Source organism: Dreissena polymorpha, chromosome 5, assembly GCF_020536995.1.
Source record: "Dreissena polymorpha isolate Duluth1 chromosome 5, UMN_Dpol_1.0, whole genome shotgun sequence".
Lineage (NCBI taxonomy): Eukaryota > Metazoa > Mollusca > Bivalvia > Myida > Dreissenidae > Dreissena > Dreissena polymorpha.
This window is the reverse complement of record NC_068359.1, coordinates 101,661,384-101,687,183: the sequence shown is the minus strand read 5'-3', so window position 1 is coordinate 101,687,183 and position 25,800 is coordinate 101,661,384. Positions and strand designations below refer to the sequence as shown.

General features: G+C 35.0%; 1 protein-coding gene across 1 annotated transcript in view; it reads right to left on the bottom strand.

The window, feature by feature from the left end:
- Nucleotides 1-25,800, bottom strand: part of LOC127881366 (protein Wnt-1-like) — a 55,138-nt gene that overhangs the window by 8,733 nt on the left and 20,605 nt on the right. The window contains exons 3-5 of the mRNA XM_052429152.1: nucleotides 9,102-9,367; nucleotides 4,470-4,620; nucleotides 1,838-1,867 (exon numbers count right to left, since the gene is read on the bottom strand). Of these exons, the coding sequence (XP_052285112.1) occupies nucleotides 1,838-1,867; nucleotides 4,470-4,620; nucleotides 9,102-9,367 (447 nt within the window). The remainder of the gene's footprint in view (nucleotides 1-1,837; nucleotides 1,868-4,469; nucleotides 4,621-9,101; nucleotides 9,368-25,800) is intronic.

The following is a 25,800-nucleotide window of genomic DNA, read 5'->3' as shown; positions in this document are numbered from 1 at the left end:
GTTTCAATGACAATAGCTTTAGGCGAGATAACTGTTTCAAGGACCTATATCATCAGTCGAGATTACTGTTTCAATGACAATAGCTTCAGGAATGCATACAGTTTCAATGACAATAGCTTTAAGCGAGATAACTGTTTCAAATACCTATATCTTTAGTCGAGATTACTGTTTCAGTGACAATAGATTCAGGTATGCAGTTTCAAAGACAATAGCTTTAGGCGAGATAACTGTTTCAAGGACCTAAATCATCAGTCGAGATTACTGTTTCAATGACAATAGATTCAGGTATGCAGTTTCAAAGACAATAGCTTTAAGCGAGATAACTGATTCAAATACCTATATGTTCAGTCGAGATTACTGTTTCAATGACAATAGATTCAGGTATGCAATTTCAAAGACAATAGCTTTAGGCGAGATAACTGTTTCAAGGACCTATATCATCAGTCGAGATTACTGTTTCAATGACAATAGCTTCAGGAATGTAGTTTCAATGACAAAAGCTTAAGTCGAGATAACTGTTTCAAGGACCTATACTAGTATCTCCAATCGAGATTACTGTTTCAATTACAATAGCTTTAGGTATGCAGTTTTAATGACAATAGATTTAGGTATGCAGTTTCAATGACAATAGCTTTAGCGAGATAACTGTTTCAAGGACCTATATCATCAGTCGAGATTACTGTTTCAATGACAATAGCTTCGGGTATGCAGTTTCAATGACAAAAGCTTTAGGCGAGATAACTGTTTCAATGACCTATATCTTCAGTCGATATAACTGTTTCATTTACAATAGCTTCAGGCATGCAGTTTCAATGACAATAGCTTTAGGCGAGATAACTGTTTAAAATACATATATCATCAGACGAGATTACTGTTTCAATCACAATAGCTTCTGGTATGCATACAGTTTCAATGACAATAGCTGTAGGCGAGATAACTGTTTCAAATACCTATATCGTCAGTCGAGATTACTGTTTCAATGACAATAGCTTCAGGTATGCAGTTTCAATGACAATAGCTTAAGGCGAGATAACTGTTTCGAATACCTATATCTTCAGTCGAGATTACTGTTTCAATGACAATTGCTTTAGGCGAGATAACTGTTTCAAATACCTATATCTTCTGACAAGATTACTGTTTCAATGACAATAGCTTCAGGTATGCATTCAGTTTCAATGACAATAGCTTTAGGCGAGATAACTGTTTCAAGGACCTATATCATCAGACGAGATAACTGTTACAAAGAAAAGAGCTTTAGGTATGCAGTTTCAATGACAATAGCTTAAGGCGAGATAACTGTTTCAAGGACCTATATCTTCAGATGAGATTACTTTTTCAATGACAATAGCTTCAGGTATGCATACAGTTTCAATGACAGTAGCTGTAGGCGAGATAACTGTTTCAAGGACCTATATCATCAGACGAGATTACTTTTGCAAAGAAAATAGCTTCAGGTATGCAGTATCAATGACGCTTGCTTCAGGCTAGATAACAGTTTTAAAGACGATAACTTTATTCAGCATTACAAATTCAGAATACGATAATGCGAGACAACATTAAATGTTCGTAGAGAGGAAGATAACTGCAGGCAAGATAACAGTTACAAACACGAATGTTTCAAGAACGATAACATTAGGCAAGTTTCTGTTTGACGGTCGATAGCTTCAGACAAGATAACAGTTTTAATGACGATAATTTCGTGCAAGATTACACTTTTTCATGTGTTCGGAATTATAAACTACAATCTACAATAACGTATAAATAACACCACACGGTTGAACTTTCACCAAAAGAGGCAATTAGCTTGAACACCAGACATAACACAAACAATACCCACCACCTTCGCCGTCCGCGCTGCCTTCGTTGCCTACAATTCATAAATAACATGTGTTGTCGTATGTTGTCGTATGTTGTTGGTGGTTGACCCTTAGATAATGTTTACCATTCCTATATAAGTAAAAGAACTCGCTACAATGATTGAACTGAATTGATATGATATTATGTCAAAACATTCTACAATAATCGTCAACTGAAAATAAATAATGCGAATTATATATTTAACTTTTCTTTGTCATTTATTCATGTGTATTATTATGAAAATTATAATGCAGTTTTCACTACAGTTAATCAAAATGTTTACCAGAAACGTTGAATTATACATTTGGTGTTAAGTAGACTTCATCCCCCTCCCCTCTCCAATCAATGCAATTATCTCATGCATATAGATATTCTTCAGAGGGGGTAATCACGTGACAAACAAGATGATGACGTCTATGCCGAGAAAGGTATTTGTCGCCGTTTTTTACCCTTTATTACTCCTATTAATTGTTTAATTAAATTGTGCTCACTTTCCAGCGATATCAGCAAGAAAGTGATATGTTCTAAGCGGGAGCTGTTATTTTGTGACCCGCTAAGAAATTCTGCAGCGAGTTAAGTCGGGATTTAAAGCGAATATTAATACGATATAAACGCTAATCACTTTCCTGCCGAAATGACTGTAAAGTGAGCAGGATGTTTATAATTTAATTAATAAAAGTAATAAAGGGTAAACAACGACGAAAAATACCCGTCTTCCCATGGACGTCGCCATTTTGTTTGTCACGTGATTACCCCTCTGTTCGTTTAGTATGCTCATTATTTTACTCATTTAATCAAATGAGAAGTTGTTCAAAACATTTTGGAAAAATAAACAAGTAGACAGTTAATAGCACACTGGACATCTGAAGCTATGGATACAAATATTGTTGAATAGTTTTATGTTAACAACACAACATATGTGTTGTTTATTAACCCATTTATGCCTAGCGTCTAGAAAAAAGGACTTGGCAAACAGCGTAGACCCAGATGACATCCCTAATTTTGGAAATAAATTGATCCAATTTAGAATGATGGGAGAGTCCACTAGGCATAAATGGGTTAATAGTGCTTTTGATGGTGACGTGACATGCTTCTTTCTCGCAGCTAATGGTACGGTCATCTGAAATTTCGTAGTGCCCAAGGATGTTTACAGATGCATCCGAAATTCTGCACCATAGTAACATTAGTTAACCCATTTATGCCTAGTGGACTCTTCCATCCTTCAAAGTTCATCTTTAGTTTACATAATATGTCTGCATATTTAAACATATGCACAATGCATCTTAAAAAACATTAATATTTCGCAAATCTGGTCATAACAACAATCAACGGTGACTATTATCACTGAAAACTCTGGATCGCGGTTATGCTATTACATCTATAGGATCCACGGAACTATATCATCTAGCTACCAGTCAATACACAGGCATGCAGTCTATGCTATAATCATCTAGACAGCAAGGGTCAGTTTGTAGCGACATTCAATTCCTTCGCTCGCATTTCAACCCTTTTTATATTCACTAAAAAAGCGCTTCCCAAAGACGGTAAAAATGGCTGCAAATTGAAATTCCCCATGCGGTATTCAGATTACGGTATAAAGAATGTATTCGTAAAAAACTTGTTTTTGAAAAGCATTTTGTTTTTGACTTATTGATATTTTTGTGTATTAATGACATGAAGATATTCGTCGAGCAAATAATATTATATGTTTTTATAAGTTTTACTCGTATAAAATAATGTATTTTGATAATCGCCAAAAACACTAAAATATTTATGTGTTTCTCTTTTCACTGATACATTACACGAATTCCTAAATAAAATCATAATAAAAATATATAGTCGTATTAAAACATGCTATTAGACAACGAGTTATTTGTCCGAAAATATATATAAATTAGGAATAATGCTTAATAAGGTAATGTGATTGTACAAAGTATCAAGAAGTGGACAAGGAATGCTTCGAATTAAATGTTAAAACAAAAAAATAAAAGCAAAAAAAGCGTGAAATGCAAAATTCTGATATGAAATAAAAACAAATGTAATCAATATTCGCCAAAACCAAAAAAAAAATATAATGGAGCAACACTTAATAAAAATAAATAAATATATAGACGAGATTATTGAAATCAAAATATGAGGGAGGAAAATGTCTGATTTAAGGCCAACTACGACGAATCATTAACTAAACAGGTATTTTGCGCGGAAATCATTCATGTTACAACAAAGTTGAACGCATAAACCCATTAAGTATAATCTTAAATATTATACGCAGGATTTTATATGCATATTGGTGTAAAGAAAATTGTTTAAAAATTATACTCATCGGGCATTTCATATTAATTGAGTTGACGTTAATTCATGTTCAAATATTTTTAAGCATTTAGTCACATGACTGAATCATGAAAATGTATGTTCCTGTTATCTCGGAAGTGTTCGGAAAACTCCGTTGGTAATGCATTTGATGTATTTTAAAGTTAAGAAAAAATGTAAAACATGTAGTATCGCCAGATATAACGAAGATTACCAAACTCTTCCGATATCAATTGATCCGATATCTTATCTATACCAATGTATCATATATAACGTATAATGAGTGCATTAACATGTATTACCTGGATTAACTCTGGAGGCGCCATCAAAATGATCTTTCAAGATGGTGCCGACCTGCCGGAAATTGGGAAGACGCATCCAGCACGTCTTGATGGTGCAACTTCCGGACATCCCATGGCATTTGCAGTCGCGGACCATCTGACGTTTTACGTGCTAAAGGGAAGTGAATGGAAAACGACATTGAATGACCTCGTTCATCTAAGAGACAGCGCAAACATCCTTTTTTGCGTATAAGCTGTACTCGGTTTATAAAGACATACATTTTATGAAGGTTAATTAATTTGTTGAATGTAATCCTATATCCGTTTGCATCTGTATAATTACTAAACATATCAAGTTGAATATTGGCAAATCTGTATAAGAATGATGCTACTAAATGTATATGTATTATATTTGTATTGATATTTCAATTTTAACCGGATACCAATTATACAAGATTAAAATGTAAGACTAGTTTATCCCCCCGACATTAACTTGATACGCGCAATATGTTTGTTATTGTAACACAGCAAGATAAAGAAATAGAAAACGTGTTGTGCATCTAAATATCATTGATAATTATTCGATTGAAATAACAAACAAAATTTATATAAACTTTGGAAATAATGTTTTACCATGTGACCAACTATTGATGTTTTTGTGTGAAATATTGCACAGGTCCATATATATCCGGATCCACAAGTAATGCAGTTCGGTGTAATAATAATTTATATGGGCCGTGCTCTGAGAAAAAGGGTTTAATGCATGTTCATAAAGTGTCGTCCCAGATTAACATTTGCAGTCCTTACAGGCTTATCAGGTACGTCACTTTCCACCTTCTTAACTCGATTTTGCAAAGAAGAGACTTTCTGTTAACGAAAAATACCATAAAAGCGGAAAGTGTCGTCCCTGATTAGCCTGTGTGGACTGCACAGGCTAATCTGGGACTACACTTTACGCACATGCATTAAGCCCCCTTTTCACAGAGCACGGCACATATACGTTTAATGCGAAAGATTCGTTAGCATAACGGTCTCCCGCACAATATCTTATTCAATCGTTTATATCGGCAAATAATTAGCAAACGTTCGATGAATGTTTACGGAAGATGTGCTATAACGAGGTCAATAATAAGCCAACAATTTGTCATTTTTTGAAAACAGTTTTAGAGTCTAGGTAAAAATATAAGGCCCCCATGTGGGTCGTAAACGGTAAGATGAAATGAAAATTATTTTGATCGGTGCTAATAAAAACAATGCTGCGTCCATTTCTTTATTATTTTCGAAGTATGGGGCACTATTATTGTCGAATGCTCTATATTTTATGTATAATTTAATTGCCAATATAATTGATATTCAATATGACATGGCTATACAACGATTGCAGGGGAACTCGTCTTGATCTAGCTAGTGAGAATGGCAAAGAAAAAAACACACTGTCACTTTTCAAACGCAATTATTATTATGATGCTTTAGCGGTATTCCAAATAAACGCCTCCCTTGTAAGTGATGCGGAATAAGTATATTTCACCATGTTTCCAATGACCGACACAAAATGAATGATAATCCACAGAATTTAGCCGGTATCTGAATTTAAACTAATAGTCTTTTGTAGTTTTGTTTTAACAATAATTATCTGCTGATAGCTATATTCTTTATAAAGGTAAGGGTTATATTTGTAAATATTTTTAATATGCCTTTTTTAAATTTTCCCAAACGTTTGATGTATATCCACGTTTGAGAGTTATCTGTCACGTCTGTTGCGAACTCATCGGAGTTGTCTTTCTTTACGTGAGCTACATCATTTACAACGCCATTACATTATAGACAAACGCATGATTACGTTAGCTAAGTTCGAATCTTAAAATGGAAAGCTAAGTTTTTAGGATGAAAATAACAAATGAGGAATTACAATCCAATACCGGTATGTCCCCCAAAACATGACAAAAAACATTTAAAATTCCACCATTCCCAAATGAAAATTTAATTCGTTGTGGCAATAGGTAAAATCGAGTACGCCATAAATTGCGTCGTTTTCAAAGTCTTCCCAACCCCCTACCCAGCACAATGTGACCCCACATAAAACTTGTCTCGTGTACAAAAGCATATAGGGGTGTTATGCTTTTAAATTACAGGTGATTCTACCTGCCATTGTCATACATATCCATAAAGATGCGATTAACACGACGAAGTTATTTCGCACGTAATTGTGAACCTGACATCGCTGGTAAACGATACATTGTAAACAGACCAAGTAAGAAACTATTTTATCTGGGAAAATTATATGTTAAGATACGACAGCCTGCCTTTTATTTCTTATTTGATTGATACATCATCGCAGGCCGAGCGGGTTTATGGCGAAAGGGACGGGGAGTGATGTGGTTGTAACTGAGACCCAAATTGAGACAGGAATGATGTGAAAACAACAGTAAAACTGTTTTTCTTGTTATCAAACAAATACATTTCGTTATTTATCTGGTAAAGCTCAGGCAGTATTAAATTTCTCTGAATTCTGTTCAATATAATTTGAATCCAATGCAACACCATTCGTTTAATCTTAACCGAACCCATTCGAACCCATTTTATGTAAAATAACACTTTAGGACACATGTAGGAGCAGTATTTGGTACAGGGGCTTGAAATCATAACATCATTACCCGCTCAATACCCGCTCCCCGTTCCCTGAGCTTGATTGTGGTCACCATACTGGACAGGTCGGGTATCTTAAAGGGTACCGCCCCCCCCCCCCTCCCCGCAACCCTGCACAAGATCACACCATATTTGAATATTTTTTAATATAACAGTTAAACATTCGGCTCGCTCGACTTTTGTGAGTTAATTAGGGACATATTGGGGTGCACACAAAATGAAATATCTTTTAACAAGAGATGTGTTCGTCAGACACACAATGCCCCCTATTGCGCCGCTTTGAAAAAAAATAAAATAACTTTGACCTTGAAGGATGACCTTGACCTTCCACCACTCAAAATGTGCAGCTTCATGAGAACGCCGCTTTGAATTTTTTAATTTTATTTGACCTTTGACGTTGAATGATTACCTTGACATTGAACTTCCACCACTCAAAATGTGCAGCTTGATATACACATGCATGCCAAATATCAAGTTTCTATCTTCAATAATGCAAAAGTTATGGCCAACGTTAAAGTTTTTTTTTCAGACGGACGGACAGACTGACATACACACTGACATACTGACTGACGGACAGTTCAACTGCTATATGCCACCCTACCGGGGGCATAACAAGTTATTCGACGTATATCCTGACTTTGAAATAAAGGTACGTTATTTACGTTTTTGAGTAAGTAAATTAAAAACAAAGTATTTTTGTTGTTTTCTCTCTCACTAAATAGTCGCATAGCCCACGCACGAAATAATTGTGTTGAAGTGCACGTATATTAAACTACATAATTGTGATCGTAGATACACATTTTACTGAGAGATATCAAATCATACGTGTCCTAGCATGACTTATTATCAATTTATTTCTTCGTCATCGAAACATAACGTATGTTGATATTTGACGCAGTTATCTTGCCACACATTCAAATAGCACTGTTAAATCCGCGTCATGCGAAAATTGGACTTATGGAATATGCTTGCGCAGTCTGGTCATGGGCGACTTCTGAGTATCATTATCAGTATGCATATTATGACAAGACTGCGCGGATGCGCTGGCTGGGCAGGAGCTACGCTGGCAGCATGTTGCATAAGATCCATTTTCGCATGACGCTGGTGTTTTAAAATCTCACTGCGTATTGTAAAAGTAAAAATAGAAAATTGAAGTCACACTGTGCTGTATATAGAAAACTTCGGCAAATGTCGGTAGCCTATTACGGCTTTCATGAAAGATTTCCAGACTGATTGACCGGGTACATCACACATGTGCGGCTAGATTAAACGATTTTCCTTCTATCGATGACACTATTCTTTTTCGATTGTTTTGTCTCACAATATAAGACAAATTAAATTAACCGATAGGTTTTCATTCAAAATTCGTGTTTTTTTTGATAATTTGAAAGCAATACTTTGTTTTCAACATAAGGCATTTATTGAAAGTACATTCCGTCTTCCCCTGACGATTTAGTGACCCAGCAATCACCATGAAATATTTTGGGATGAAAATTGCCAGTAATGCGTAATTTTAACTGGGCAAAAATGTGTATCTATGTTTCTTACGAACATGCAGAACGTAGTCCGCATTTCCCTACACTGAACAGTGTTTCATCTTATATTACAAAGACGCAGTGATGTTGCCAATGTTCCGGGGGATTATACTCAAATCAGCCTATGGAATGAATGGAGTGTATTCTTTCGGGTATGCTGGTGTTATGTAAAGGTCATCTAAGATGAAAATTTGGGGTAAACATCTAGGCCAAAACAAAAACAATTTAAAATCAACAAATCATGCTATAAATAAGTTAAGGATACTTTCTTTATTAAAGTTTAATTGACTGCAAACGCTACCGGTCGACACATTAGGAACAGACTCTTTAAACTCGGGCTGTTGTACTTTCGTAGAGCGTATATAGACACAAAAACAGAACAGACACCATTATAAACTAACACAAAATCCTATTAAGATATGTGAACTTTCAACAATTAAGTTTGTACCGATGAAAAACAGCAAAATCTTACCCGGCGTCCGGCCTCATTATTATGCAAATTCATCATAAACCGGAAGTCGCGTCCCTTCTCTGCTACGTCGACGAACTTCCTCGAGAACTTCCGCCCGAAGTTTTCATTGTCACTGCACCCGCCCCATTCCCAATCGACACCCTGGGGCTGGTGTAAATTGTAATTGCACGTGCACGTAAATATACTTCCATCAGCGCATGCGCGCGCCACAGAATGAGCCACCGCCGCACTGGTCACAGCGTAGATGAACGCCGTCTCTCGGCAACCTGGAACAACATACACAATTATCAAAGAATGCATCAGCAAAACATGGTTCCCGGTACTATTTCGCTCTTCAGACTAAATAGGATTAAACATCATATCGAAATAGCATAACATTAAATACTTATAAAGGGAAAATACAGTTCTGTTTACATTAACAGTCACACACATATTTAAAAATACATAGTCGGAATTCGTCAGAATTCAAATTAAAACAAAATTACTTGCGTCGTTTGTTAAAAAAAGAATTCTCCGACAAAAATGCGCATTGTTGAAAGTTGGCGACATTCAATTCAAAATGTACATATATGCACAATTGTTTGAAAAATAATATATATTGTTTGACATCAAGACAGTTCTACTTCTACCGCTTCCGCAATTGCAACTATTACTACTATTGCAACTATTACCACTATTGTTTCTACTTGTACAACTGATATATTTCACTTATAATTAAGTCTTGAGTAATTTAGATATAAGAGGTAACGTTAAAAAAAGCCACCTAAACTGGTTCTCAATCAAGAAATAAATTTAACGACGCTACATTATGACAGGTAACATGCAATCGGGTTATAAACGTCAAATTAAATTTATTAAATTAGCCAGTACTATTTAATCCTGACAAATGAATGCTTCATAGAGACATTTGGGAAGTTAGTTACCTCCTTTATAATTTGTCATTAAAACATGCAATTACGAAACACTATACATTTGAATCCGCACTCTGCGAGCACTTGCATACTATTCCTGTTACCCGCCCTAGATACATAGTTGTATAACAGCCCGTCGGGCGAAATTCCGCCAGTACAAAATCATTGAAAACCGCATAAGCCACTCGTTAATCATGCCAGTACGTTTCTGCCCCCCTCAGAACCATCCGTCACAACAGTATCATATGACCAACACCTCACGGGCAATTAGACACATCAAGCGAAGGCACAACCGCAAAACATTTTGCCTTTTGCATTAACTTCTTCAAAACATGTCTTTTTTATTTTCACGACGATTGTATCTTAATAGCCTCCCTCTTTATGTACATTGAAGTACGAAACATGAGAGGTTCTTGTAGGAATATATTAGTGCCAATGTCCGCCCGTCCGCCCGCCCTCCACCCGTATGTCCGTTCGTCGCACGTTTGTATCGTTAACAGTATTGGTTGCAGCTTACGATGCACAAATAATGTAAAACATATGATAATTTTTGTTTACAAATTTTATGGAAATTGTATTATTTGTTGTTTTTTGAACACCAGCAGGGTTATCTTAGGAAATACAAAACATGTTGTCGTTTGTCGCGTGTAACGCAACCAGTGCTAGTGCAAGAACGATGACACTTGACAAACATATTAGTCGGCATTCAAACGTGTACATCCGAGCATCTTTACGCAGATTCTTTTCGACAACAGCATGGTATAACTATTTCTGTGTGTAAAGAAATGACCTTTTTGCAATTGTCTTGAAAGTATTATACAGATAATTATGAGCAGTGGACGATTGTAACTGGTTATTTACCTGGTTATTTAACTGGTTATTTTCGCGCAATTTCATTTACAAACGCTATATACTGCGTAGACCGGTCGTATGTTGGGAAATTCGTGTTCTAGGAGCACATGTATACTTGTTTTAATTGCAATTTGTTTATATTTTTATAAAGGTAATTCTTGGAACATAACCGTGTTCGGCGTTTGTGTAAGTCTGAAAGTGTTTAGTTTTGACGTAAATGATGTCAAATTTGTTTATGAACATGTTTTAAATAACGCCCCGCGTTATACAGTAAGATAATTTCCCACATTGCTGAAAGCAACACACAGACGCAGTGATGATTTTGATTATTTTCATCATAACAAAACAGATTTATTTACGACTTAAGCATATACAGCTCATCGTCAAAATAACAATATAGCAATAATAAATACACATAAATACTCATGCGTCAAAATAACAACAATTTTGTTTATGCATTTTTGCTAAAACATGATTTTTGTGAGAATATAATATGTAAGAGAAGGCTCTTTATTATTTTTTAACAAAGTTAAATAGTTGTTAAAATCCGTAATTGATTGAGAAAAATAATGCGGTTAGATAATATATACATTATATTTTTATTTATTATATTACTTTCATCACTGGCTTGAGCTTTTTTCATGTTTTTGGTTTCTGATTCGTTATTTGTTTTCCATATCACTAAATAAAGTCTGTATTTAACAATAACCTAGAACTTTCTTTAAATTCCAAGAGAGGAAGCGATTATAAGTAAAAATGTTTTAATGAATACGATTTTTCGGCGTAAGCTGTATTAAGCCAGCTTTTCACCTTAGCCTGACCTTTGTTAGCGTCCAATAGAATTCAAATAAAACTTCCCGCGGCCAAGTACAGATGAATACACTTCATTGACTGCATTGGCTGATTTGAGAATACGACCAGAACATTGGAAACATGTCCGCGTCTTTGTAACACTGTTTTACTGCGTGTTCAGCATGAAACAATTTTACATCTAATGAAAAGGCTTAATAGATAGAACAGTTTTACGCTCAATCTCGACATCAATACAGTTTGTGCGTCCACCTTTTATTTTCAGAAGATTTTCAGCGCGAAAACGTTTGCACTTAAAGGCTATTTTCTCATATTTATTACTAACTTCCATATTCCTGTCAACATGTTAAAGTATAGAGAGCAGTGGAAGCGAAGACTCACTTTAATGCATTGCATTTCAACTCGCGAGGTATATCGGGTCAATTTGCGGCCACTGTGTGTGAACGTCAGAGTTTACATACAGGTCATCGCTGCGTCTCTACCCTATATGCTGATCGGAGTTCGCGGCCAGGAAAATAATCGTTACATAATAAAGACGCTATAGCGTGAACTAGGTGAACTGGAATTTTCTTTAGACCAGACAGATGTTAAATGAAGATATCCAGCGATATCATATGGTATGTCAATACTAGATTCTTAATGTGTTTTACAACAATACCATGATAAATATTATTTTTAATTAATTTAACAAGAATTATGTCATCATATTGACTAATGAATTAAGCATGAGCGCAATGATTCTCGATACTGTTAAAAATCGAATCAAATAGCAACGCCAGACAAACCACTAAAACAGGTTTGTTCGAAGAACGCGCGTATAAATATTTAAAATATATACGGATACTTCGCGTGTGGCCGGTTGACTCATATGTTTTAATTTCACATCCATTCTTCTTTTGGTTTTCTGTTTTGTATCTATACGTTTATGACCAGCAATATGTAATAAAGTAAAATAAGCCGCGAAAACTCCGCGTATCATCCCGTACTGCGTTTGCTGCAGCTAAGAACTGCACAGAAAAAGACATTCGCTATCTTTGATCTCATTCATTGAAGTCATTACCTTTCATTAACTGCAACCACAATCAACGCCGTATATCTTTTTTAAAGATATTTCTTGTTTCATCTATGATAACAGAAAAGGGAAACAACTGTAGCATGTACATGTATGATGACAAATAGGTTTTCGAATTTCAATTTATTTTTCTCATATACCAATTGGCCTTTATCATAATTCGTTTTCGCTGATGAGTCGTGAATTGACGTGAATTTGTCACAGCCTTAATCGGACCCAGCTACAAAGTCATGGTGGTTAACATAGCGGGGATATCTTTAATATGTGTTTTATTGACCGAACAACACATACCGTTGGTGGTTTTCAATGCGACAAGCAGCTGTATTACAGATGTACATATTGTAACACGCTCAATGGAAACATAATAACGATCTCTGCCCGTGTGTATGTGAAATCCAACCATGCAAAAGATCCCATAGAATTCCGAAACGGTGCGTCCGAAATGCAAGCGCAATAATGTGAAAACGGCGTTCATGAAAGTGCAATCGTATCAAACTTCAATTGACAAGTCCCAGTACGAATCTATTTTCATGGCACGTCATTTTCCATATGAATGAGTACATTACTTTCCCATATTCTGTCCATTTTCATACGCCTTATTGTGAATTTTTACGCGCTTTGGGCGTTTCCATGGTTTCACCGTAGGCGTTCGAGTTCGATTTAACGTCTCACGGTTTTCTTTAAATGACCTAAACTACATTAGAATACATGTTTAGGGTGTTTCGCTGTGTTTAGTTTGTAGGCAATACACAATTGGGTAAATGCTAGGGTCAGAACAACAACAACAGCAACAACAGCAACAACTATGGAAGAATAATAACATACAATTAGTGGAAATTATAAGGTATAATTAATTACGAACTATTTACGTAAATTCCAACAAAGCAATTATAGACGACCTCTACGGCTTTGTTTAGCCATTTGGTGGTAAGTACTTGGGAATAACAGAAAAAAATATGTCGCCATACGCAATGTTCAATTAAATTACCCATTAAATATGCGACTATTAGCTTTCTAAGATGTTTTTAAAATTCATGGGAATGTGTAGATTTCAAGGGGATTGTTGATTAATTCTTTATTTTCACACACGAATGCATAATGTAGATTGAACCTCTTCACTGTACTAAACTACAACTGATGAGATATTTAAATGCAGGTCTGAATTAAGTAAACCTCATTTATTTTGTATTACAAATGTCACCACAGTACTTTCTATAACCACCATTCACAAATACGTACATACATGAATGAATTTTACCTAGTTCGGTGGACGTAACGCTATGCAAATCCGCCATATCGGCATTTCAGTTTTCTGAAGTTGTTCTGATTAGAAATATTTAATACGAAGGCTCGATAACGTCTCGATGAACATTATAAAATCATAACGCGTTATGGCCATATAGACGGGACGTGTTCAAAATCTCGCCATCGGGCGGGTGGTCGCGATCAGTCAATTTTATTTCGCATCAAAAGTTGGTGACTTTACACATTATTTGGTGGTTATTTTATCAGATAAGATCAACGATAATAGATGAAAATGTAAGAGAAGACAGAAATCAAAACAAGTCAATAAAAATGTGGTCAAATTGCCAGCATGATTGTGGTACGGCAAGTCGAGGGTACGAACCTTAGCGAACTGAGCAGAGAGATATATAAGGGTACGAATCTTGAGTATATGATGCTTGTCACGCGTATGAACTTATTCTTAAATTAACTGTGCTGAATGACCCACAACTTTGTTAAGTATACAAGAAGGTACACAAGGCCCCGATAAATTTTTGTTAGGGTGAAGATCTTGTTCGATGCAAAAAGCCCCAAGAACAACTTTGTTATTGCAATGCAATATGTTACACCAAAACAAAACTCGCATCATTAACAACTTATTTATGTTTTCTTAATCGAAATAAGCAATGAATTAAATAAAGCACAACTCCAAACAACCAAACAGGCTTACATAGGATGCAGACTTTTTCTAGTAGTAGTTTAACAAGATTGTTTTTCCAGATTGTTAACGAATTAACCGATGTTACTACAAATCAGCCTCTTCAATATTATTATAATGTTAATGTGATGCATATTTTTTAACATTAACATTAGCATATTTTACCCGACATTAAATGCAAAAAAAACACGGAATGCAAGCTACAACGTGTTATCACATTTCGCAAAACACATTAGCAAGTGAATTATGAAATAACATTTTAAAATCCGACATTCACATAATTATCAAGATGAAGCATTAATTAACGCAATAAATTCACAGTATGGTGACACATTTATTTTTTAACCCATTTATGCCTAGTGGACTTTCCCATCTTTCTAAATTGAATCAATTTATTTCCAAAATTAGGGATGTCTAGTATATTTATTTCTATATTTAGAATATTACTTACTGAAATTCCTTGAAGCAAACAGCCCAGACCCTGATGAGACGCCGCATCATGCGGCGTCTCATCTGGGTCTACGCTGTTTGAAAAGTCCTTTTTTCTAGACGCTAGGCATAAATGGGTTAACGCAATAAATTCACAGTATGTTGACAATTTTCTTTTTTTTAAGTTCAGCGCACTCTGCTAAAAGCCCGTGTTAATTTTTAAATAAAAGATGCCAAATATACTGATATATTTAAGATAAGGAACGAAATTTAGTTAGACTTTAGACTCGTCGATTACTAAAGATATGTGTTGATTAAACAAGGCAAACACATACTCGACTGTAATATAAATTGTTTAATGAACAAATATGTAAATATGTGTCAAATAATAACCAATGCTGAAAACATCATTTGTTGTTTTCTTCTCGATACACTAACCAATTATAGTATTTTTTATGTCTACTTATTAACCTTAATACAAAACATATCCTTGTAGGTTTTACAAAAGTCAACACTATGTGTAGGTTTTTTCATTCAGACACATTGCTGTTCCGTAATCCACCCTTTGAAATCCAATATTTCATAAACAAAATCACGATATTGCTTTTATTTTCTCGAAACGAGTTTAGACCTTACGAACAGTTTAAACTTAAATATACGTGTTTTCTTGATTCCATATTAAAATTGCAGTTTGTACCAAATTTCTTTTCATTTGTTTGCAAACTGATCTCCTTATAACACCATATTGCAGTACATTGCATAGATGAAATTTGTATCTTGGACTGGTTTGCCTCGTATACAATTGATGGCAGTTGTCAAATCAAGGTCGTGATAACTGGTCAGATACAGGAAGTGTAACCTTTTTATATTCAACTCCAACATGTCCCTTAAACAAAAACCGCGCATCCATTTGAACTCGCGTTTATAATTATGTAATGATGAAAACTCTTTTGATCGAGCGAATATTAACTCGTTATATAAACAACCGTAATTTGCAATTAGCAATTGGACTGATATATTATTATTTGTGATCGCTAGGAACCGTAACCCGTGACTGCCTGTGTGGATAACTCCAGTAAAATTTAGCAGACGACAGAGTGCTAAAAGCGTCTGCTTTAAGCACCGCATCTGCCTGTTCTCACTGGTACAGTACATAGTATGTATTTAACAGCTTGTAAGACAACGTTAACCAGTCTAGTATATATATATATATAGTTGCGTTGTAGTGAGTTCTCTGATTTGACATTCATGCCTTGAAACATGTGTTATATTATCCACCGTAAATCTGCAGAAGGCTTATCAGTAGATCACGACAAAAGGATAGCGTATACCGTAATCATGCATAAGTGACCTTAAAGATCGCACATAACATATTGTACATAACATATTGTAAATATGTTTACATCGTTACGTTTAATCACTATTGCCGTGTGTGTTTTTTTTTACCAAATTATTAAAATTACCAATTTGTATTTAGTTCATTTCCCATAAATGTTAACAGCATAATAGCGGATTGCCACCCTGTCGCATTAATACTTTGTAAAAATGCGATTACCGGTACTTTCTGTTTCCCACAACTGTCATGTCTTATGTTTTATAGTATGTCCATTACTAAATTCTGTATTATCACTTACTTTTCACAAGAACTTTTGATATGTCTATTATAGTATGGTTAAGACTGACGATGTACTATGTAAAATCGTAATAAATATCAGTTCTGTTCTTTTTTTTTCGCCGACAAAGAAATAAGGTGCACTCTGGTAAAAACTTGGCTTAATGCAAACGTGTAAAATGACGTCAAACAAGCGGAAAGTACCATCCCTGATTAGGCTTTGGACTGCACTGGCTAATATGGAACGACAATTTACGCACATGCATTAAGCCCTGTTTTCCAGACAGAGGCTCAGATGTGTTTTAATACTGCGTATTTCGTACATACACCGCGAGCGTTATAAGTGAGTCGCGCTCTGTGAAAAAAAGGGGGGGGGGGTTAATGCATGTGCGTAAAGTGTCGTCCCAGATTAGTCTGTGCAGTCCGCACAGGCTTATCAAGGACGACACTTTCCGCCTAAACTGGATTTTGGCGATGAAGAGATCCTTTAATCGAAAAATATTATAAAAGCGGACTGCACAGGCTAATCTGGGACGACACTTTACGCAAATGCATTAAACGCCCTTTTTCACAGAGCACGATCCAAGTTTATTTATCGAAGTACTAAATGTAATATGTGTGAGATTAAAACTTTAAGAGCAAAAAAAGCAGGTGTATTATGAACCCATTTAAATAGCAATCGTCGTTCCGTGCGACCGTAAATATTCCGAAATGCATTAAAACAAATGAACCACAACCACAGATAACATTTGCATGGGAACGGCAAATTTAATTTCATTTCTCGATTTACTGTAATTGAATTCATATTCATCATATCGTTTATGAAAATCAGCCTAATAACTTTCGAATTTATCTGATTTTGGAAAACTTTATAGTCGCTATGATATATTTCGAATACAATGTAAAAAAGTAATTTTCACGAGGTTCGCTCAAGCTTTACCAATCTCGCGACACTTAAACGTTTAGGATTCTATCAAAATACCATATCTGTTAGTAATCAATGAGGAATGATTCATATATCAAATCAAAATTGAGCATCACCATACCAACGAAAATGTCCAATTTCGCCATATCGAAATATATGGGGTGTTATATGACAGATAAATCTTGTAGAGAACGTAAGTCATTAAACCCATACACAAAAGTAAAAACACAATTATGTATTATTTGAACTATTCTCACAATTGTAATCATTTTTTTGTCAATGAAAATTGTTTAAAACTTCATGTAATACCGAAATTGTGTTTTGTAACGTCTCCCACAACGCCGTCTTGTTTTCTATCTCTCTAATAACTCTCATTAAAATACTATTTATAAAATGCCGTAGGCATTTATTGTTTAGTATTAATTATTAAAGAGTGATGGTGACCCGTCCAAAAGTGGTCAGTTTACATAAAACGGCGCTGGGTCGTTCGTTGTATAATATTGATTGAAGTGTGCGTCATTTATCAACTTAAATTCCATTGAGAAAACGCTAAGAAAACAGGGCTTAATGCATGTGCCAACTAAACAGGCTAATATGGGACGGCAGTTACCACAAATGAGCCGCGTTCTGAGAAAACTGGGCATAATGCTTGTGCGTAAAGTGTCGTTCCAGATTAGCATGTGCAGTCCGCACAGGCTAATCAGGGACGACACTTTCCGCTTTTATAACATTTTTCGTTTAAATGAAGTCTTCTCATAGCAAAAAAATCCAAGTAAGGCGGAAAGTGTCGTCCCTAATAAACCTGTGCAGACTGCACAGGCTAATCTAGGAAGACACTTTACGCACATGCATTATGCCCAGTTTTCTCAGAACACGACTCAAATTCATTAAGCTCCGTTTTCCCAGATCGAGGCTCATTTAAAAAAAGTTTGTAAAGCTTCAGATACAAAAGACGTATGTTATCTTAACCGTTACGATCCAGCACAGCCACGCTGCATGTTGTTCTGTTCGTTTCAAGACTCTGGTAATTCCTAACACTTACAACACAATTTAGCACGTTATGTTCTCTTTTCTATCATCCCGATGTCATTACTAAACGTTTATTTACCGTCTAACATTTGTTATTAGGTCACAACATACATATGTAATAAACGTTGAAGTGGTCTTCATCATCTTAAAAAGAACCGATTTGTTTTAAATGGTACCGTTATTTAATGCATCCGAAGTTCGAATTAATAGATTTGCCATACATTTTAATTACTCTAGCGTAACTATGGTATACGTCGAGGAAGAAAGGCCCTTTTTGTATTGCCCTCACTATTTGTCCAGATTACACCTGTTGGATTCTTTATCATTTTCCAATCAAAATTTATGTCTTATTAACTTGTATCCGCTAACGTCTGTCGGTTTATACCAACAACGTGTGAATGAAATCTTAATTTGTGTTAATCTCTCCATTATGTTAGTTGAACAGACTCTTTGGCATCATTCGATGAAACAGACAAAGGGTTACTTTACTCCATGTATTAACGAGGAATACTTTGCATATCAGTTGTATGTATCTCAACGCCAATGTGCCTGAAATGGCGACTTTGGGGAATTCGTTACTTGTAAACGCTCTTATCAGAACAATTATATAATGACGAATACATATATTAGACTTTGCGACGTTTGATCGACCAATTATCCTGGTTTTATTGGAATAGTCCACGCATGTAGACATCATCGTGTCTGTATTACGTTATTCATAAAAAACTTTCTTTTTTTCTCTTTCCTCGTGAATGAATGCTCATAATTTGGAAGGGGGTCTGGTTTTTTAGCTCTACTGGCCGAAGGTCTGAAGAGATTACTAGTATGTCATGGCGTGGTTTCCGTCGTCCGTGCGTGCGTGCGTGCGTTAGACTTTTCTTGTTTACGCGATTAAGTCCACAGTTTTCGTCCGATTCTTGTTCAGTGTCTTTATATTAATGAGGACTCGAACCCTTTTGAAAATGGGTTACATCAGAGTAAAAAGTCCAGAATTATCTCCCCTTGAATCTGAGAAAATTGTGAAATAAGGCTTGTCCACAGTTTTCACCCAATCATTTCCCAACTTGCACAGTGTCTTTATCTAAATGATGAGTCAAACCCTATTGAAAATGAGCAATATCGGAGTTATAAGTCCAGAATTATCTCCCCTTGAATTTGAGAAAAAAATGAAAATTCATTTTTTATGTGATAAAGTCCATAATTTTTATCCAATTCTTGGCAAACTTGCACGGTGTCTTTGTATCAATGAGGACTCAAACCCCTTTTTTAAAAGAGCAATATCGAAGCAATAAGTCCAGAATGACTTCCCCTTGAATATGAGAAACTTTTGAAATCCCGCTTGTTTACGCAATTCATTCCACAGTTTTCATCCAATTATTTCCAAATTTGCACAAAATCCTATATCAATGAGGACTTGAACCCTATTGAATATGAGCAGTATCGGAGAAATAAGTACACAATAATCTCCCCTTGAATTTGAGAAAATTTTCCTTGTTTGCGCGATTAAGTACTCAGTTTCCATCTTATTCTTTCCAAACGTGCACAGCGTTTATATAGCAGTAGAGCGATTCAGCCCCTCATGGGCCTCTTGTTTATAAATACTTATGCTGTTGAAACAACGTTCCTGTAATGGTGGTCATATTCAACGGACTGATATCAAATAACTGATATGTATAAAATTAAGATTATTGAAAAACTAAGAAACAATATTGTTTCTTTAGACTTTTAATTAACCCATTTATGCCTAGAGGACTCTCCCATCCTTTTAAATTGGATCTATTCATTTCCAAAATTAGGGATGCCTGGCATATTTATTTCTATATTTAGAATATTTCTTACAGAAATTCCTGTAAGCAAACAGCGAATACCCTGATGAGACGCCGCATGATGCGGCGTCTCATCTGGGTCTACGCTGTTTGCCAAAGCCTTTTTTCTAGACGCTAGGCATAAATGGGTTAAGATGTCAATAGTGCAGCGTGAAAGCTTTAACAAAAGTATTTAATTAACCCTATCCTGCTTCTGTCATTGACGAAAAGTTGATTTCAGACTTCATATACGTATACGCTTTTCTTAAATACGCTTCATAAAAAGGCTCGCCTTTATAAATAGCTTTCTTATAGATGTGTATTAAGTACCATATATGTTTTTTTTATTAAATTAACCAAGCACTTTAAAATATATTTTTTCGAAATCACATAATCTTCCGTTAGTCTACACATGTTCGGCCATGATTTGCTGTACAGGAATGCTTCCTATACTTTTTGAATGTCATACGGTGTATAATTAACATCCGATAAAGCTGCCACCCGTATGATTCCGGCATGTCAATATGGTAACCCATAATTGTTATCACATTATGTTCAGATAATAAAGCACGCAGTGGCATCAAATTAGTGTTAAAAATTGCACTTGCTAAATTGCAAAGAAAATGCAGTTATTGTGAGTGGTAATTGAGTGTTACTCACAAGTTTACCTTTGAGGCAATGATTAACTTATTCGTTTTAATAAAATACTTCTTAAATAGATTTTTCGACCCAAAACGAGGTTTTTCTAAAATTAAAAAAAAAGTTACGTGACAGTTCACATCGTTTATTGTATCGAACCCCAATAATTTATTATCGCACAATGTTTCCCACATGGGAGCGTGTTATTTTCAAATTGTTTCGCAGCAATTGGATAATTGTTTTACCCCCGTTAACATCGATCGCTTGTTAACAATGTAACAAATACATTACCTTCCCATTAGTAACAGCCGTTTACCTTTTTTGAAATCACAGGGTTCGTGATAATTTATGATCCTATTAAGGATGTTTACAAGGAAAAGCTGTAATTAGCTGAAGGTAAATTTATACCATTAACCTTCTAATAGTTTTGACTCCATTGTTAAATCTTGTCCGTAAGAAAACGGACTTAACACGCCTCAACGATCACACATTGCAAAGGAGAGAATAAAACTTGAGAAAATTGAAAGAGAAACTAAACCAATTCTTTCGCCTAGTTGGTCTTTAGTAAAGGAATTATCCCTGCTATGTTGGTCCCGATTTGTAAAGGTTAACATTCAATTAAACATGGGTATCATACCCGTCGAGGGTCACAATGCATGATGTGGACCACCTTAAATTAAAAGCCATATGTTTGCCGAAATCCGCATTCCACATATTGTTGTTTTTTTTTTGCTTGGCTTTGTTCGTAGGCTTCATTTGTATGAACTTATAGGGAATCATTAAGTCAAAGTCAAAGTAGATGCCTCATGCTTATTGTATTGATATTCGAATTATATAAAGCAGACGGAGTCTTTTCCTCATTTAAACCTATACCATTCAGAGGCAAAGTGAAAAGATCTATGTGCAAACAGCATAAAACCAGAACAGCCTGCGAGTAACTCACAGTCTGTTCATGTTTTATGCTGTTTGCTGCTCATAAGTATGTAAGGGTTGGAAATGAAGCCCTTTAAAACTTTAATCCAGTAAGAATGGTTTTAAATCAAATGTAACTTTCTTAGGGATTACAAACACGTCATAATACGTATCTAAGTGGTCTAGGGTTACAAAGGGGACGGGGCTTTAAAGCTGGTTTGCGGCGAGGGTGACAAGATGCAGACGAAGCGTAACAATATATCGCACGTGTTGGGCACTGTCTGTATTTGCAGTTGGCTATCAGTGATATTCAAGATCTTTTCACAATATAACGAAAAAAATCAATAAAAAATTTCCATACGGTATTTGTTTGATGAAGTTGTCTAGCAAAATGAATGAAACTTTAACCGGTGACCACTTTAACCCATTTATGCCTAGCGTATAGAAAAAGGCCTTGGCAAACACCGTAGACCCAGATGAGACGCCACATGATGCGTCGTCTCATCAGGGTCTGCGCTGTCTGCTTAAAGGAATTTCTGTAAGAAATATTCTAAATATGGAAATACATATACTAGACATCCCTAATTTTAGAAATAAATTGATCCAATTTAGAAGGGTGAGAGTCCACTAGGCATAAATAGGTTAACTCAGTAAACATGCGACTTTATGTGCTACGAGCTTAACATCGTCTTAAATACTATAATGTATACATGTATTGTATAACAAATGGTCAATACTACGTTCGTTTTTTATCACACGAAATCATTCCTTTACATGGAAACATCCACGATTATTATACGATTATTTTACGGTAAATAAACACATGTAGACACACTCACAGAATGTTAACAAATGTTGCGCAAATCTAACGTTGTCCTAGTTACCTACATAATATATGGTTACACCAATGTAAGCGATTTTTTCGCCATTTTAGAAAATTAAAGAATTCTCTGAGAACATACCACATCAATAAACGCTTAAAAGTATTCGATGTATTCTTATCTCACAGCCAAAGAGTCAATAGCCGATCAAGGTCGCTGACATGGGCAGACAATCCGTCTTGCACCACGAACACACGGCAGATCAAATGAGCCGAACATGTGGAAATAAGACTAAGTGTTGTTAGCTGCGGGATGGTTTAATTGTTGCTTCGAGTACCCAACTCTTACGGTGTGAAAAACGTGTACTTGATAATAATGTGGCGTCCTGTGTGTTGTTTATGGGCCCCACGTGATGCCTCACCGTCATAACTAAACATCAAAGATCGAGTCTGATTGGTCTTTTGCTTTCATCCTGCTGAGGTACTGACATCCGTTTAAAATGTGAATGTTGTTTCCTCCTCGATCGACAGAACTGCTTTAGCCCTTTACAGCTTAGATACGTATTTGCAAACATTGTAGTCCCTTAGAAAGTTAAATTTTATTAAAGACCTTTCTTACTAGATTCAAATTTAAAAGGCTTCATTTACAACCCTTAGATACTGATGAGCAGCCAACAGCATAAAATCTGAACAGCCTGCGGGTAACCACAACAGAATGCGAGTTACTCGCAGGCTGTTCTGGTTTTATGCTGTTTGCACATAGCCAATTTCACTTTTCTTCTGAGTGGGAAAGGGTTAAATACTGGCTCACATTATGGTACCAGCATAAAGCAAATTTTTTTACAAAGCTTGTCCGAATAAAATTAAATGTAAATAAAGGGAACAGTTATTGCGTAAAGCAAAATGCTAATTGTAGGATGCCATATATATGGGTTTTTTACTGTGTACTGTTTGTTTTCTTTTTATTTCAAAGTGTTCAGTCTGTTTTAGAAAATTTATATTTTCACTGATCACAGCAAAGTCTTATCAATGCTTGACGCTGTTAACGACGCTGTGTTTTTGTATTCATACTAAATATTCCAGTTTGTTGCAAAAACGTTATATCTCTTGTAAAATACCAAGCAAGCTGGATTGGTATTCTTGGTAACAATATAGCGCTTTCTATTTGTTGATCAGAATCGCCTCAAAAGATAATCAGTAACTTAAAGCCACACACTTTAAAATGAAGAACATGTTAATCAATACATATAGATGCAATTTGAAAGTGTGAAAAATTGTTATTAAATCTATAGCCTAGTTAGCAAGTAATTATTTTTTTTTTATTTTAAAACCAAAAGTAGGATTTCTATACGTATACGTACATTTCGACAGACGCGATTATTTTAAAGTTTTAAGCGCAAAAAGGACGGATTTCTAACTTTGTAACCACCAGATATATTCTAATTGATATATATATATATATATATATATATATATATATATATATACATATATATATATATATATATATATATATATATATATATATATATATATATATATATATATATATATATATATATATATATATATATATATATATATATATATAAAATTAAATAATTAAATCTATAGCCTAGTTAGCAAGTAATTTATTATTTTTCAAACGGTACCGGTTTTAAAACCGAAAGTAGGATTTCTAGACGTATACGTCCATTTTGACAAACGCGATTATTTTTAAGCAAAAAAGACGGATTTCTACCTCGTAACCGCCAGATATGTTCTAATTGGCATAGATAAAATATTTTTTTATTTATACTTAAATTTACTATGCCATGTATTTCATAACAAGGTGTGTAGCTTTAACAATTTTAAAGAAATGTTGACGTTTCCTGGAATGACCCGGAAAATGGTTACGTTACTAAAAAGTTCCTGCCACAAAGAACAGGTTAGCCACGGTTACACATATTATATAAATTAAGAGTGTTTTTTTTTTTTAAATGGATTATTGTATATTAATTGTTGCGTTATAAAACGAACTGTTATATGTTCATGTTATCAGAGGTCAACTAAGTCCGGGGAGGGGGATATTTCTTTTAAAAAAATACTTCAGCTGTTTTGCGATTATTTTCATTTAACCCATTTACGCCTAGCGTCTAGAAAAAGGCCTTGGCAAACAGCGTAGACCCAGATGAGACGCCGCATGATGCTGTTTGCTTAAAGGAATTTCTGTAAGAAATATTTTAAATATAGAAATAAATATACTAGACATCCCTAATTTTGGAAATACATGGATCCAATGTAGAAGGATGGGAAGGTCCACTAGGCATAAATGGGTTAATAACAGTTGAACGCTTTTATATTGTAAACGATTTGAATGCGTTGCTTTCCCTTCGTTGGTACATTTAAATAATATTTACATATTAATGCATGTATTAATATGTTGTATACATTTTTATTCATGCTTCATTATTCACAACCCGACATTATTATGAATTAAGTGGCCAGGCGTTTGTCACCAATATACAGATACATAACCGCTTTACCGCTGTTATACATACCATATCGCGTTCTTCTGAAATACCTACACCTAACAAAGATGTTATTTGACATTATTATAATTATTTTAGTAAAAGTATAATTCAGCAAAAACAGCAATAGTGTCTTAATCACAATATGGTGAATTCGAAGTAAGAATAATGATAGCCCGAAAACATTAAACGGATTGAAAGTCTGGTTACCATTCGCTAATTATGACAGAAAAACAGACAAACAATTGTATTGGCGCATACAGTTAATACATACCCATTTACACATAATATATTGTTCAGTTAAATAGCATAATATGCTCATATTGTAACTTCAATTTAAATTTACCGACGCTATGACTTGCGCTTTTGCAAATATCGACAGTGTTTCTACCCGATCTATCAAGGTATGACATCAGTTAATTTATTTATAT